General features: G+C 40.8%; 1 protein-coding gene across 1 annotated transcript in view; it reads left to right on the top strand.

Annotated features, from left to right (window-relative positions):
* The window catches only part of ypel2a (yippee-like 2a), a 32,741-nt gene extending 21,833 nt beyond the window's left edge, over nucleotides 1-10,908 (top strand). The window contains exons 3-5 of the mRNA XM_036595731.1: nucleotides 54-97; nucleotides 1,051-1,159; nucleotides 9,698-10,908. Coding sequence (XP_036451624.1) covers nucleotides 54-97; nucleotides 1,051-1,159; nucleotides 9,698-9,787 — 243 coding nt within the window. The 3' untranslated portion in view covers nucleotides 9,788-10,908. The remainder of the gene's footprint in view (nucleotides 1-53; nucleotides 98-1,050; nucleotides 1,160-9,697) is intronic.
* Nucleotides 10,909-17,373: the final 6,465 nt, after the last annotated feature.

Genomic DNA, 17,373 nt, shown 5'->3' on the forward strand with positions numbered 1-17,373 from the left:
AGACTAGACAAAAGACAACCGAATCAATGTGTTTTTCTCTTTTACCTTTGCAGTCTTTTCAAGGGAGTCAAGGCAGAGCGTACCTATTCAACTCAGTGTAAGTGTCATGCACTGTGTGATTTTTTGTAATTTGTATGTACACCAATCAGGCACAACATTCTGACCACCTCCTTTCTAAGCTCATTGTCCATTTTATCAGCTCCACTTACTATATAGGTGCACTTTGTAGTTCTACAGTTACAGACTGTAGTCCATCTGTTTCTCTGATACTTTGTTAGCCCCCTTTTACCCTGTTCTTCAGTGGTCAGGACCCCCATGGACCCTCACAGAGCAGGTACTATTTGGGTGGTGGATCTGCTGGAGTTTTTAAACACCTCCGTGTCACTGCTGGACTGAGAATAGTCCACCAACCAAAAATATCCAGTCAACAGCGTCCTGTGGGCAGCGTCCTGTGACCACTGATGAAGGACTAGAGGATGACCAACACAAACTGTGCAGCAGCAGATGAGCTATCATCTCTGACTTTACATCTACAAGGTGGACCGACTAGGTAGGAGTGTCTAATAGAGTGGACAGTGAGTGGACACAGTGTTTAAAAACTCCAGCAGCACTGCTGTGTCTGATCCACTCGTACCAGCACAACACACACTAACACACCACCACCACGTCAGTGTTACCGCAGTGCTGAGAACGATCCACCACCCAAATAGTACCTGCTCTGTGAGGGTCCATGGGGGTCCTGACCACTGAAGAACAGGGTAAAAGGGGGCTAACAAAGTATCAGAGAAACAGATGGACTACAGTCTGTAACTGTAGAACTACAAAGTGCACCTATATAGTAAGTGGAGCTGATAAAATGGACGATGAGCGTAGAAACAAGTGTAAATGCAATTAGAGCATTTGTACCATTTAAACAAAAAGCCGACGCTTGTAATCTAATCACCCTCTTGACGTGATGTATTGTGTTTTGTCTATTTATCTACTCCCTATCATCTACCCCCTTCTCTCTCTCTCTCTCTCTCTCTCTCTCTCTCTCTCTCTCTCTCTCAGGGTAAACGTTGGCTGTGGGCCGGCAGAGGAGAGAGTGCTGCTGACAGGTCTTCATGCTGTGGCTGACATCTACTGTGAAAACTGCAAAACCACATTGGGCTGGAAATATGTAAGTGCCAGATCACACCAGGTCCACACACTCGCATTTAGCTCATCAAAGTATCCACACGTGCCATACACCTCACCTCACGAAGACCAGAAGCACACGCTTCTTTGTCGTCTTGCTTACCGAAGTAGGTCTGCACTGGAGCAGATCTAACGTGAAGCGCAGTGCTTGTGAGGTTTGGTAACAATAAGTGGTGTCAAACACATTAATGAATGCGATTGTGACGTATGAGGCGTAGATGCAGGACGAATGTGCTGAGCTCCTTTTATCATCTCAAAAGTCATTGCTCTTTACCCTTAGCAGGGGTACACGATGAGTGTGTGCAACACACATAACCACAGATATACATACCTAGATGCCGCGTTGGGTCCAGCCAAGCACGTCAACGGCGCCGCCATTTTGGGGAGGTCAACATCGCTGCTGGACTGCATTCAGTACCATTACAGAACGGCAGTTTAAGAAAGATACTGTCCAAAATTACACTATTTCAGGAATATTACACTCAGAAAGTGGGATAGGATTATATAACGGAGGGAACGCAGTGATCCACACTCATGTCTGTGTGATGTGTATTGTCTGTGTGGTGTTTATGTAGATATGGCCGTGTGGTTAATGAAGCACAGAGAACCTGTTGATGTGATTGTTTTTCCGCTGGTTTTATATTAAGCTTATTTCATTTAATAGTCTATTCAAGGAATGTTAATGTTATTAGTATTAGTATTTAGAAGTTATTTATTTACAGTGATGACCTGTCCAGGGTGTATCCTGCCTTCCGCCCAATGACAGCTGGGATAGGCTACAGCACCCCACCGCAACCCAGAAGGATAAGCGGTTTAGATGATGTGTGTGTGTGTGTGTGTGTATTTATAGTGATGGTTAAAGCTTTGTAGCTGGGTAAGTTATAGCCTTCCTTAATCCGTGTAGATATTCATAACAGATTAATGTTAGAACCTTCTTACACAAAGCTGAAGTCAGATTCTTATTCGCCAGCTTCTTGTTTGAATTTTCCCGTTCCACGTTAAATGGTGCAGCTTCAGGCACCAGAAAGTGACAGCTGCACCATTTAAGGTGGAACGGGAAAATTCGAACAAGAAGATGGCGAATAGGAAGCCGACTTCAGCTTCGTCCTTCTTACTGTGTTTTGGGGTTTTATTTTATCTTTATGTGTATTAAGATTAGAAGTGATTCACACACTGATGGATTTGCTGATGTGTCTGATTGTGTTTCTCGCGCTAAACTCGGTTTTTATCGTCAGGTACAGACTGAATACTTTCCTGCTGGTCCGGACGGCTAATTATCACAATCAGTTATTACAGTAATAAAAGCTACTGAGAGCAGATCCGAGCAGCCTGGATTAATCTGTGTCTGAGGATTATAACTAAACAGATTTGGTGAAAATCGGTTGAGTAGTAAGGAAGTTGAGGCTGATTTAATCCTGAGACTCTTCGTCTCTCAATACAAGTGAATTTGTTCACAAGCGGATCTTGACCTCTCCAACATGGCGGACGTGCAGACGTATCGCCTCACATAGAGAACAGCAGATAGCGCGGCATCTCGGTATGGATATGTATGCTCATACCTACCATTCCACCACCTACTAAACACAAGAGGAACTACAACACAGTCAGCCAACACAGGTGAACACAGTCCATTAATTTCAAATGATGATGTAGGAGCAGAGCTGGTCCAGGTTTGAGCAGCATGACTTGGGGCTGACTTGGAGTGGAGCCATAACGAGGCAAACGTGACAGTGATAAATTATTAACACCACTGTTTTTTTTAACGCCTTGGATTGTTCTAGTTTGGTCCTTCGAACCATCCATAGATCCAGCCTGAAGCCCAGCAGCTCATGCAATATTGCTATAGTCCACCGCTGTAGTCCTCTGGTTCTAATACAGTTTAAATGGAAAATTCTGTTGATGGCTCTCTTGATAAAACCAGGTGTTTCCAGCTGATACCGTGCAGTGAATTTGTCTATCAACAAAGAACATCAAGTCTGAAATATCATTTACAAGCGAAATGATGCTGCACAGATGACTGTCATCAGTAATATCAGCAACATCAGTAACATCAGAACCGGAGGACGCCTTCGGCAAATTACGCTGCACAGTGATCACGAAAGAACTACAGTCGTATACAAAGGTTCACCTCTGATTAAATTACGTTTTGTTGATTTTCTAAGTGAAAATAAGTTAACACTCTCAACTTTTACTGTATAAATGCACACTTACTGTTTAGCTGCTGTATTTGCACTTACTAGGAAAAAATAAATAAAAACAAAAATGTGGCCTGTTTGCAGCACATTTTATATTTTGTTTTTTATTTTTTTACCCAATATGTTAAACTCAGCAAGTAAATAGAAATTGTGCAGAAGCAATTGCATATTTAATTTTTTTTACTTAGAAAATCAACATAATGTGTAATTTCATTATGTGTGACTGTATGAACACATCAGCAACCTGCAAACGAACAAAAGCAACAGCAAAGTGAAGAGTCTATATATATAGATATATATATATATACACATGCACAAAACCTTGTATTTCAATTTTTGTCGTTTTTCAGTTTTTGACATCATTTAAAAATGCCTGTTGTGTAAATTTCATGATAATTGGACTAAAAGAAACTTACTTGGAAAAAATGTCTGGTTCCATTGACTTACATTAAAAGTGCAGTGAGTTTTTTCCTTTTCCTATAAAGTTACCATTTTGGAGATACAATGTTTTGTTCTGACAACAGCGACATATAGATTTGACATGTAGATTTATTGGTTGGAAAGTGCGACCACTGTTGCTGTCACTGTATGTCGGTCATGAAAATTGGAAACTGCGTTCACCTCATTTTCATGTTCAGGTTCCAGTTGAATTACTGAATTTTGTCCACTGATATGGCTGTAGCAAAGTGCAAAAAGAAAAAAATCTTTCTTTAGGGTTAAATTCGATCAAATAATATAAATCTGAAAAAAAACTAATATGATTAATCACAATTAACTATTTAACTCGTTTGCGATAATAGGGCTGCTGAATCTGCATCACTGTAGAACACCTCCAGATGTGTAAGTGAATTTTTAACTGGTAAAAGGAAAAATTCTGTTATTGTTTTTACCAAAACTTTGTTGTGCATCTTCAAACAAGCTGCACAGAGAACATTTTAGAGTGTATTTCCATTAGGTTGTGTTATCAGACACGCTGATAAGCTGCGATGCTGAATCCCTTGAATGCTCCTAGCAACCTTTCTCTATCTTTTGTTTGCCTAAACCACAGCAGCATCTTCTCCTTCATGTTGTTTCATCCCGTCAGCTTCTCTCTAACAGTTTGCAGAACCCACATCAGCTACTTATCTCTAAAGAGGGTCGATAGATCTGTTTGAATGATGGCTCACATTAGGGTGGGTAAGTGACTCAGATATGTCATTAATGTGAACGAAGCCTGTCCTGAAATGACTCACATGCACACATCCTGATCAGTAACGTCACGAGAATGAACCACGTGCGTCATGAACAACAAACCAGCAGAACAAACCTTCATCGCCAAGATAATTTGCTCTGAACAGCCCTCAGCTGTTCACTGTTAGAGCGAGATGATGGTGAAAAAGAGTCAGTCGCATTGCTTTCACACCGCTTACGGGCGCGAACTTCAGGCTCAGTGCTGCTGCCAGTGCTGTTCATCTCAAATAGACTTGCTTATGTAGTTGAATGCAAATCAAAACTATTGTAAAGTCCATATGTTTTGCTGTACATGCATTTCTCCCCCAAATGTTGCCAGATATTCTGAATTACAAGGTCATTAAGAAGCCAAAAATAGGAATATTCTTACATGCGAGCTAACTGTGTGTTTACGTAAGCAGACAAGTTTGCCTGTTGTGGGTGTGTTCGAAGCTATTGTTGCATGTGGGCGTGTACACTGTTGAGCTTCAGATGAGCAATTGGAAAAAATATGTGGTATGTATCGCTGTTGTCGGATAAAAAACGTCATATATCCAAAATGGTGACTTTACAGGAGAAGGAAAAAACCTACTTTACTTTTAATGTAAGTCAATGGAACCAGACTTTTTACCAAGTCAGTTTGGGCCGTTTCTTTTGGGTCCATTATTCATGAAATTTACACACAAAGTAAAGGGGAACAGGCATTTTTAAATTATGTCAAAAACTGAAAAACGTCAAAAATGGAGATGCGAGGTTTTCGTCCAATTTGCATCTCTGTTTGTTTAAAATACGAACTCCAGCTATAAGTTTACAAGTTTCTCTTCCATTTTTTGCTCTAAACTATTGGGAAAATGAAAAAACAAAATTTTCATCTGCATTTCCAGGCAGGTTGATGCTAATATCAAAATAATAAATACTAAAAAAAATAATAAATAAAAATAATGCTTCTCACGTAGGTGACAGTAAAAATCGCAGGGCAACATTAAGTTTAACATTAAGTGCTTAGTTACAAAACACACTGATCTAAACACGTAAAAACACAAACTCACACAAAACAAATAAACAACAAATTTACAAAGACACAAAACGTGTAAGTAATCAATAAGTCGACAGATTTTAGTATCCAGTAACGATTTTTTAAATTGTTTTAAAAATAGATCGGTGGTTATTAAAGTACTTAGAACTGGTCTGAGAAATGTGTTTGAACCAGTTGTTTTGATGTCGCTCCACTAGCCACGTTTACATGCAGCATGATAATCCGTTAATAATCCGACTAATAGCTCAATCGGAATAGAATATGTTCATGTAAACACGTCAGTTGGAAGAGACTAGTCTGATTGAGGCCATTTGGAATACAGTTTCTAGCCGACTGATCGAGGTGGGTAATCCTGTAAATAATCCATTAAATAGAAGAATAATATCTGTGTAAACGCCTGTATCTGATTACATTCCCTATCGGAAAGTTTAAGTCCGTTCTGATCATGTTCGTCGTGTCATAGTGAAAGTTTATACCGTTCAACATGGCGGAGCAGAAACTGGTCTGCAGAGGAGACGAAGTTTCTGCTCTGATCTTTAAAAGACGGCGGTGGGACGGACGTCCAGCTTATGTGTCTCAGAACACGACGTCTTCCTCTCGGCCTTCTTTAATAAGGACATCTGAAGGACGTTTTCCTGAGTCTGACATCATTTTTAAGTCATTAAAAACACAAGCGCTGCTCACTGCTGCCCGTCTCACTCTGACTGGACTCACGTGATGCTGGTTGTCATGGGAACGTGTACACTAAGCGGTTCTCTATGCATGCAGGTAATTTTGGATCGGATTACTTGTAGTGAGCATCTAAATAGAGATTTTCATCAGATTGTTGAGTAGAGTGAGAATAAACACCTCAGTCTGAATCTGTAATCGGAATGTATTTAATCAGGTCGGCAAAAATCTTTACATATAAACACAGACACAGTTTATTTGCATGAAGTTTGACTCATTGCTTGTCTTCCTGCGCCGTGTTGCTTAGTTAGTTAATTAAGTGACCCTTATTAGTCCCACAACGGGGAAATTTCGCCTCCGCATTCATGCAGTGAAACACCACATACACACTAGTGAACACACACACTAGGGGGCAGTGAGCACACTTGCCCAGAGCGGTGGGTAGCCTTATCCACGGTGCCTTGGGAGCAGTTGGGGGTTAGGTGTCTTGCTCAAGGGTACTTCAGTCACATACTGTCGGCTCAGGGGATCAAACCAGCGACCTTCCTGTCACAAGGCTGGTTCCCTAACCTCCAGCCCACAACTGCCTCTTGTGGTTTGCTGCTTGTCATTAAATCGTGGCTACAAATCACATACTCCCATTGGAAATGACTGGTGGACTCCTGCTCTGTCACCTGCTAACGTTACTGTACAGTAACTCTGCTGTGCGTTGCACTGTAGAGGTCAATCTCGAGTGGACTTCCTTATGTGGTTTCTGACACTGTATGACTTTCATTTACTCAAACCACTGTTTTTAGCTGTGGAATGTGCTTCTCTTGTTTTGTCTTGTTCTTTTATAGATAGCTAGCAGTAGTAAAGTGGCTACAGTAACTTTGTAGCTCCATTTCTTACTTCGAAATGTGGATGAGAAGACTTTAATCCCCTGTGTTTACACTTAGAGACAGACGTTCTCAGATGGTGAAGTTAGATGCATTTCAAACGACAAGAAGTGAGCAGCCCTTAGCGTCGTGGTGTGGGTGTCAGAATCAGGCCGATCCGCTGCTGTGCTGCCCTGTCCGGCTCTGTAAGCTCAACTGCTGTGAGCCGAGGTCAGACACATAGTGTGGTTCGCTTGTCATCCATGGAGTGGTAAGGATGCCGTTTTTCCCCATTGGTGCCATCTGTGGGGAGATATTAATAGCCTCCCAGAGCCTGATTCTCTGTCATTGTCGCTATGTGAAAGGTGATGACCCGCTGTGGTCAGCTACCGAGAAACAGCACCATGACATTCAGAGATGGCCAGCGTTTAATCATAGCATCAGTCTAACACTGAGAACCATTCATGCGGCTCTATGATATATGATCTCTGACATGCTCATAACATAGTTAACCACTGGTTTGTGTGGTTTGGCTGGGGATCGTGTATTCTAAGAACTATAAGCTGTTAAATTACGAGAAGTGGTCCACTAACATACACCAATCAGGCATAACATTCTGACCGCCTCCTTGTTTCTACCCTCATTGTCCATTTTATCAGCTCCACTTACTATATAGGTGCACTTTGTAGTTCTACAGTTACAGACTGTAGTCCATCTGTTTCTCTGATACTTTGTTAGCCCCCTTTTACCCTGTTCTTCAGTGGTCAGGACCCCCATGGACCCCCACAGAGCAGGTACTATTTCATTCTCAGCACTGCAGTAACACTGACGTGGTGGTGGTGTGTTAGTGTGTGTTGTGCTGGTCTGAGTGGATCAGACACAGCAGTGCTGCTGGAGTTTTTAAACACCTCAGTGTCACTGCTGGACTGAGAATAGTCCACCAAACAAAAATATCCATGGGAAAAACTATTTTTTTTATTCATGCCGTACTGTTTGGCAGTTTTCTTTATGTAATTTTGCTAATATGTTTTATGAAAAATTCACGTAGAAAATTCTCAACATTATTTTGACTCTCATCACCTGTTTCAGTCCACTGTCACTATCAAACAATTCGCCATATCCCCATGATTTTTAAGTGCGTAGCTGTGTGTTTTTCAGTTAATGACATTGACACAAAACAGTTATCACTGAAAAGAGTTCAGTAACACTGAGATCAATAACTGGCTCAGTACGTTGATTTATCAGTCTACTCAGGCTTCAGTGTTAGTAAAGATGCTGTTTCTGAGTTCTTCTTTAGAGTATGTCAATACATGGCGTGCACTTATTTTCATACAATAAATAAACAAGAATTTATGTTATTCTATTACAACCCCGTTTCCAAAAAAGTTGGGACGCTGTGCAGAACGTAAATTAAACTACAATGCAATGATGTACAAATCATTTAAACCATATTTTTAAAGGAAAGCACTACAAAGACAACATAGCAGATGTCGAAATTGAGAAAGTTTTTTGGTTTTGGAAAAATATTTGCCCATTTTGAATTTGATGCCAACAACATATTCCAAAAAAGTTGGGACTGGGGCCTGTTTCACCACTGTGTTTCACCACCTCTTCTTTAACAGCACTCTGTAAGCGTTTGGGAACTGAGGAGACACTGCTGCAGTTTAGAAAGTGAAATGTTTTCCTGTTCTTGTTTGATACAGGATTTCAGCTGCAGTCATGTTACTGACCTGTTGCCAATTAACCACCAGGTGTTTTTTTTAGCATTACTCAACTTTGCCAGCCTTTTGTTGCCCCCGTCCCAACTTTTTTGGAACGTGTCGTTGGCATCAAGTTCAAAATGGGCAAATATTTTTCAATACACAGTAAAATTTCTCAGTTTCAACATTTGCTATGTTGTCTTTGTAGTATTTTCAGTGTAATATAGGGTTTAAATGATTTGCACATCATTTCATTTTGTTTTCATTTACATTTTGCATCCCAACTTTTTTGGAAATGGGGTTGTAGTTCTATTGGTCCATTCATCATGAAATGTTCTCCCAACACTCTCTTTTTTATTTTATTTTTGAGATGTCTTCCTTTGCACTAAATCTTACTTAGTAAATAGTATAAAGTATGTACGGGAAATAGGGATGGATGGACCAGTGGGAGGGGGAGGGATGGGGTGGTAAGGGGGATGTTTTTTTTTGTTTGTTTGTTTGTTTTGATTTCCTGCAGTTCTGTAATGTTGTGATAAAATGCTGCTTGATTAACAGGAAACAAATATTGATCACAAAAAAAAATGAAATGTTCTCCCAACATAAAAGAGAAGCTGGCATGTTCAAATGATGGAAATACATGATGCAGTGACCGCAGCAGCATACTCCTCCGGTGCAGTTTAAAGGTGATTTCTTTGATTGACAAGTACAGGGTGAAGTAGGCTAACAGCTGTCCATTATTTTTGGATCAGCAATGTTGGGTCATGACATAATTCCTCTAGATATTAGCATGACTGAGGATGACTAACTCTCTCTCTCTCTCTCTCTCTCTCTCTCTCTCTCTCTCTCTCTCTTTAGGAACATGCCTTCGAGAGCAGTCAAAAGTACAAGGAGGGCAAGTTCATCATTGAACTGGCACACATGATCAAGGACAACGGCTGGGACTGACGCGCTCCGGCCTGCTGCAGAGAGTCTACTGGAAAGGGACGGCATATGAGTAACTTTCTGCATCTGCCAGTAGCTTTTCCCTGGAAAACCCACCCAACCTGACACACACCTAGACCCTCGAGGGTGTGAGATTTATAGCGTCAGTGCCGTCTCTCTTGTGTACGTGTGAGTGTGTGAGCGCGCGAGTGTGAGCGTGCATGCGGCCGTCAGCGTGGCGTCGAGAGCATCGCTGTAACAGAGCAAGGCAGTTTCCACTCTATACGCGTCTATGTATGTGCATCCATGAGCAAATCCAGTGCAGTCAGATACGTTCATGCTTGCATAAAGACAATGAAACCGAACACTCGGACCAGCCGAGGCTTCGACTGACCCCGTCTTCTGACCCGCTCGCAGGTTTCCCCAATGGCTGGACCCATGGAGAACAGAGGTGAAAACGAAAAATATAAAAATATACTTTAGTGCAGCACCTTACAGCTCGAGTGATTGATGACCATTTTAAAGGCCGGTGCACGTCAGAACTGCTGGCTTGTCCATCAAAGTAATTGTCATGTCTTTTTCTTTTTTTTCTTTTCCCTTATCTTTTATTGTTTGCACATGATTTATTTATACATGTATTTATTGACCGTGGGTTTGATTTGTCGTTTGGTTTGGTTGGGGGGGGGGGGCGTCGACCCTGTGTTTGAACTGTAGCAAACTGCATTGGTTCAGAACCTGACCGCTTTCTGTTGTAGAGGTCTTTGATGAGGATCCTTTGTTTTCTATTCAGAATGTGCTGTGTTTTTTGAATGTGTCTAGCGATTGTTATGTGTTGGTCAGTCGAGTTATACTTTGGGACTGGTTCACTTTCCCTTTTGTGGATCTCTGGTTAGTGCTGGTGAGAGCATCTCTGTTTATGTAGTCACCTCTAAAGGAATACTTCACGGTTTTTCAACCCAGTCTCTGTCTGCTGCATCAGTAGTTTATGGTCGGTTACCATGGACATTATTTTTAGTGAAGGTGTTTAGTAAAAAAGCAGAAAACCCACTGATTCAAAAGACACTTATAATAGAAACCAGTGGGCAGTGGCTGAAACATCCTCCCATTGTCTGCCTTCAGAAGTACGGCGGCGTTTTAGGGCCACTGTTAATAAAAATAAAAATAGTAGACTTTGAGAATAAAGTCGTAATATTTCAAGAAAAAAGTCGTAATATTTGGAGGATAAAGTGGGCTAACTGTAGGGGGGCTAACTGTAGGGGGGCTGCCATAACGCGTTGGGGTCTTGGTTGCTGTACTGGAGCTCCACTCACTCCTGTCTCTCTGTGGATCATTCTGATCATCATTCTCACTGTCTGTGAAACTTCATGCCCTCTTTGAATGGGGGGAGATGGAGCCCCGATAGCCGTGTAGACGACCCTGCCTGAGATTCTCCTTCAACAACACAGACAGACAGTTTCCTCCGAGTCCATCTGGCTCTTTATTCTAGATAAACACAGTTTCCTGCTCAGCCGTTTCAGCCGGTTCTTATACTAATAACAGGCTGGTGCCGATGTGCAGGAGAGACAGGGAGACTGAGTGTTTCTTTATGGGTGAATCGATATGAAAGTAGAACTCCACCAACTCACCGCCCCTCATTTAACACAAGGAGGGGCTGCCTTCACTTTGCAAAGCCTTTAGCCACAATATTGACCTTTCCTGGTATTAATGCCACTTTGTCGTAATTTTACAACTTTTTTCTCGAAATATTATGACTTTATTCTCAAAGTCTGCTATCTTTATTTGTATTAACAGTGGCCCTAAAACGCCGTTGTACATGAGTGATGGGGTTCCAGGTTTTATGTTCTTTTTGAAGTAACTGATCACAGGTAAAAAAAAACACTGGAGTACTCTTTAAATTTGGACAGGTGTCCGTTTCTGTTTAATATGGATTGAGGCTTTTCCACAGCCTGTGATGTCCTGCAGATCAAACCAGTACGACGTACAATGGAATCTCCCACCAAGACATCAGAGAACGTAATTTACACTCAGCTGCGAAAGGTGGCAAATTGGATGAGATAAACAAGCTGAGACTGGAGGCAGAAAACCCCTCAGCACAACCAAAGACTTCTCAACACTACGCTGACCAAACTGTGATTTCTTCGTCCGGCTTCAGTTGCGATGTTGTGCGTAAAGTCCTACATTCAATTATACGGTTATTGTTTCTTTGTGTCAATCAAAGTCGGTTTACTTTCAAGTAGTTGCTTTGAACGTACGCATCGCTCGATTATGTATTAGTGCATTCAGTGTGTATTTATTATTTGGTTATTATTAATTGTTGATTCTTTTAGCACACAATCTCGTTATGTCCGTGAGCTGATCCACTGTGGGGGCTGTTATAATTCCAACTTTTTTACTATTTGAAAATGATTACTTTGGCATCTTTTCTTAAGAAGGAAAGTGTGCAGGAGACTGAATCAGTATGTTTTATTCTGATATCAATAAAGCTCATTTTAAGAACGTGTCGGTGTGTGCATGTTTTCTGTAATTCTTCAAAAAGCATCTGTTAGAAAAAACAGAACAGCACAGCTGAAGGCTTATAATAGCAAAGGTGCTGCAATGAAATCAGATGTTTATATTGTTTTTATTACAACCCCATTTCCAAAAAAGTTGGGACGCTGTGCAGAATATAAATAAAAGTAGAATGCAATGATGTGCAAATCATGTAAACCATATTTTAAAGAAAAATAGTAGAAAGACAACACATCAAATGTTGCAGCTGAGAATTTTTTTTTGTTTTTTGAAAAATATATGCCCATTTTGAATTTGATGCCAACAACATATTCCAAAAAAGTTGGGACGGGGGCCTGTTTACCACTGTGACACATCACTTCTTCTTTTAACACTCTGTAAGCGTTAGTGAACTGAGGAGACACTGCTGTAGTTCTGAAAGTGAAATGTTTTCCTGTTCTTGTTTGATACAGAATTTCAGCTGATCATCAGTTCAGGGGCTCATTTGTCATATTTTTCATTTCATAATGCGCCAAATGTTCTCAGTGGTGACAGGTCTGGACTGCAAGCAGGTCAGTTTAGCACCCAGACTCTTTTAATATGGAGCATTGCTGTTGTAATATATGCAGAATGTGGTTTGACATTGTCTTTTGTTGGACCACAGGACACTTTTCCACTTCCCCTCAGTCCATTTTAAATGAGCTCAGGCCCAGAGAAGGGGACAGCATTTCTGGATCCTGTTTATATGTGATTTCTTCTTTGCGTTTTAGAGTTTTAACTTGCATTTGTGGATGCAGTGATGAACTGTGTTCACAGACAGTGGTTTTCAGAAGTGTTTCTGAGCCCATGCAGTGATTTCCACTACAGAATCATGTCTGTTTTTTATGCAGTGCTGCCTGAGGGCCCAAACATCATGGCCACATTTTTGGCCTTGTCCCTTACATACAGAGATTTCTCCAGATTCTCTGAATCTTTTAATGATATTATGTACCGTAGATGAAGAAAAGCAAAAGAAAGCAAAAAAAAAAATGTATTCTTGAATTGTTGCACTATTTGATGGTGCAGTCTTTCACAGAGTGGTGAACCCCTCCTCATCTTTACTTCTGAAAGACTCCGCCTCTCTCAGATGTTCTTTTATACCCAATCATGTTACTGACCTGTTACCAATCAACCACCAGGTGTTTTTTTTTAGCATTACACACCTTGCCCAGCCTTTTGTTGCCCCTGTCCCAACTTTTTTGGAATGTGTTTTTGGTATCAAATTCAAAATGGGCACAAATTTAAAAAGGAAAAACAATAAAATTTCTTAGTTTCAACATTTGATTTGTTGTCTTTGTACTATTTTCAATTAAATGTAGGCTTTAAATGATTTGCACATCAATGCATTTAGTTTTTATCCACATTTTGCAGAGCGTCCCAACTTTTTTGGAAATAGGTTGTATTTTAGAGTTACAGTACTGTGCAAAAGTCAAAAAACATCCTTCCTTTACTCATTAAGTACAGTAAATTACTAAGAAATGTCAACAACTAAATGTAATATTAAAGTTTTCAGTATTTCATGTGTCCACCCTTCGCCTTTATTACAGCTTCCATTGTTTTCAGGAGACTTGCTTTCAGTTTTTCAAAGAAATCTGCAGGGAAATTTTTCCACACCTTCGAAGTTCAGTCTTAGAAGTTGGTTGCATTTTCTGTTTCTCACAATCCAAGTAATCCCAAACACATTCAGTGATGTTGGGGTCTGGACTCTGGGGTGGTCTGTTCATTGTTCTCCTACTTTATTTGTCAGTAATGGCTTCTTCACAGCTACATCCAGAAACACCTGTTGATTTTTTTTAGATCTGAAGCAGGTGGAGCTGTATCTTCTCCTGTCTGTCAAAGATGAAAGCCTCAAGTATTGTTTATGTGATGGTGACCGTTTTGGTGTCTACCAGGTCTTGCATGGTTGTTAAGAGTCCCATTTTCTCTGGATCTTTTCACCCCTTAAATGGCCAGGACCTGCCGGCAGGCCCAAAGTTTTATTACACACCTCTATAATCTAAGAATAGCTCAGCCAGTTTGCACTGAAGTCCCTGTAGTTACTGAATAATAAGCTTTAGTATGTAATAATCCTGAGATCTCAGGCGGTTAATCATTTTACTTACTGTCATCTTTTTACTGTACTTGCTTTTTTATAGTAATAATAATAATAACAATAATACTTTTTTATTTATACAGCACTTTCATGCCGGTGGCAGCTTAAAGTGCTTTACAGACAGGTGATAAAGCTTAAGAGTAATACAAGAAATTATAAGTATTAATTAAGAATCATAAGAAAATGACATGGATCACGTTAAAAAATAAACACCACAAGATGTAGAGTTTCAATTAAATGCTGAGTTAAAGAGCTGCGTTTTCAGGTGTTTATTAAAAGTGAGCTCTGAGCTTCACTGTCTACTAAACGGTGAACTGAGCTCCACAGTTTAGAAGCAGAATAACTGAAAGAGTCCACATTTTCTGTGTTTTACTGAAGGTGTTTGTAGGTCAGTATCTGCAGAACTAAGATCATAAACAGACAGACACTCTGTGATGTCAGTGGCGCTTTAAAATCTATCCTGAATGATTCAGGCAGCCAGTGCAGCTCTTTAAAGCGGGACTGATCTGATCTCTCCATGTTGTTTTTGTTAGGATGCTGCTGTATTTTGTATGAGTTGTAAAGGATGTATAGTTTTCTGAGGAAGTTCAGTAAGAAGATCATTACAGTGATCAACTCTGCTGTAAAAAATGCATCAACAAGCTTCTCTGCGTCGCTCTGAGAGAGAAAAGGCTCACACCCAGGTTTCATACTTCAGGTTTGTTATATGAAGCTAAAGAACCAAGTTTCTCATAAAGCATTTCTCTCTGAGCTTCTGTACCAACGATCAGTAATTATTTAGTCCAGTTTTAATGCAAGTCAATGATCTTATTCTGATCTTCACAATATCACCTGAACAATTAATGAATTAATGGCCGCTTTGACTGGATATTATATAAATAAGGGGTGGTCTCTGACTTTTGCACTGTACTGTACATCTATTTAAGCCTCTTGTCTATGACTGTATGTCTATGGTAAGCTTGCAGCAAACCAAGAGGGTGTGTTCTAGTTGTGTAACAAAGCACAGCACACATAGTCCTCAGGGCCTTGCTGTATAATAGCAGAGCTGGAGACCTTTTTGTTGGTACGAGGGAGCGTGTCTGTGTTTGTGGAACAAGTGGGGGCAGTGGAACTAGGCAGCACTGTTTACAGAAGCAGATGGTAGGCAGGCTCTCCTAGCCACTATGCCAGAGGCGACCATGTGAATGACTAACATTGCTGTTTTTTCCTGGCGGAGCTGATACCATGGCACTGTTGTCTCATTCACTTTCCAACAGGGAATAGAATCAAGTGCTCAAAGCTGTTTTTGAAGCCTAAAGCTTTACATCTGTCTTTACAGTCTATTGGACGCACAACGTTCATGTAGCAAATACACATTCATCTTCATAACTGTGGTTGTCTATGTTTATAAAGCAGATTAAACAGGATTAGGCCTAGATATGAAATATCATTAAAAATAATATAATAATAAGAGCTACAGAAGCTACAGAATTGATTTGGATGGTTTTCCAAGGCCCAGTCCCATTTCTTCTTTTTACCCCTACCCTTTGTTTTCGAGTGTTGCCCCTTGGAACTGAGTTACAGGGTAGTGGTTCAAATCTTCCCTCTGAAATGGGACCCTCAAATAAAAAGAGCATCACTTTATTAACAGCTCAGCGCTGCTCTGTAGGCGACCCTGCCAGTCTGCAGTGACAGCAGAGGAGGGTAAAGTTCAGCTCCTCACTGCTGGGCTTTAGTTACATTTAGGGACTCATATGCCTTCAAAGAGGGGGGCAATTATTTATTATCACCCACCCCTAATTCTTCAGTGATATGAAGCTGAAGTCAGATATTCACCAGATTCTTGTTCAAATTTTCCTGTTCCACCTTAAATGGTGCAGCAGTCACATTCTGGCACTTCAGGCGTCAGAACTGCTGGACTATTTAAGGTGGAACGGGAAAGTTAGCTAGCTAGCTACCGAGACGTTAGCATACTATTAGTGATTTTTTATGCTTGTTATGAAGAAAACGACCAAAATACACTGAAACGACATTAAACTAAGATAATACAGTGGTTATCGTCATTTTTAAAGGAGAAAATTCTCACATTTGTGGGTTTCTTTGGTCTCTTGTTCTCCATCTCGCCGTTTTTTCTTTTTTTCTCATATCACTCTGTTTGGAGTCTCTGAAAAACCTCCGTTTGGAGGGTCATGTAGCCCCAACACTTCACCCTACCCCTCTATCTCAACAAGAATCGGGACACCTACCCCTAGACATGAACACACAAAACAGAGGGCTAAGGGCTCAGTGGTAGGGGCGAGGGGTGAAATGGGACTGGGCCTAAGTCTGCATTATAGAACGTTGTAATGGTGAATCAGCAGTTGTATATGTAGATAGTCTAATTTACATGTAATCTGTAGAGCTGCTATGAAATGCAAATATTAACCACTGTTAGCTCGATGCTAACATGACATTGAAATCCCCACTACTTGGCCAGCAGAAATGAGCAGTGGAAAAACAAAGTACTTACTAAGCTTTAAACCTTGGTGTATCACAGCGTGCCTATTTAGGACATGCTCATGATTTGACTGAATCTGCCTCTCGGCGTAAGAAAGATTTAAAAATCAAACGCACAGCCTCGTTACGCTGCACTGCAGTCGTTTTTTAGCTCTCCACCACCTCACAGTGACCACATCCCTTACCCCACACCCTGTAGTGAAACAGCCAATGAGAACAGGGGTTATTTGCATACCAAATCACCACCCAGAAAGTGACCTTTTCTTTACGCAGAATCAAATGACAGGATAAAACACATCATACAAAGACTGAATTACGGTGTTATTTGTTTTAAGCTCATCACAGCTGCCTTTCGGGGAGCTCTCTCTCTCTCTCTCTCTCTCTCTCTCTCTCTCTCTCTCTCTCTCTCTCTCTCTCTCTCAGTGGTAGGACAGTTGCCTGGAGCAGCACTCAACCACATGATGTATGCTAAGCTTCTTGCCAGCCAAACCTGCAGTTTCTAAAAATAATACAGACG

Source organism: Colossoma macropomum, unplaced genomic scaffold (assembly GCF_904425465.1).
Source record: "Colossoma macropomum unplaced genomic scaffold, Colossoma_macropomum, whole genome shotgun sequence".
In the NCBI taxonomy this organism is placed as follows: Eukaryota; Metazoa; Chordata; class Actinopteri; order Characiformes; family Serrasalmidae; genus Colossoma; species Colossoma macropomum.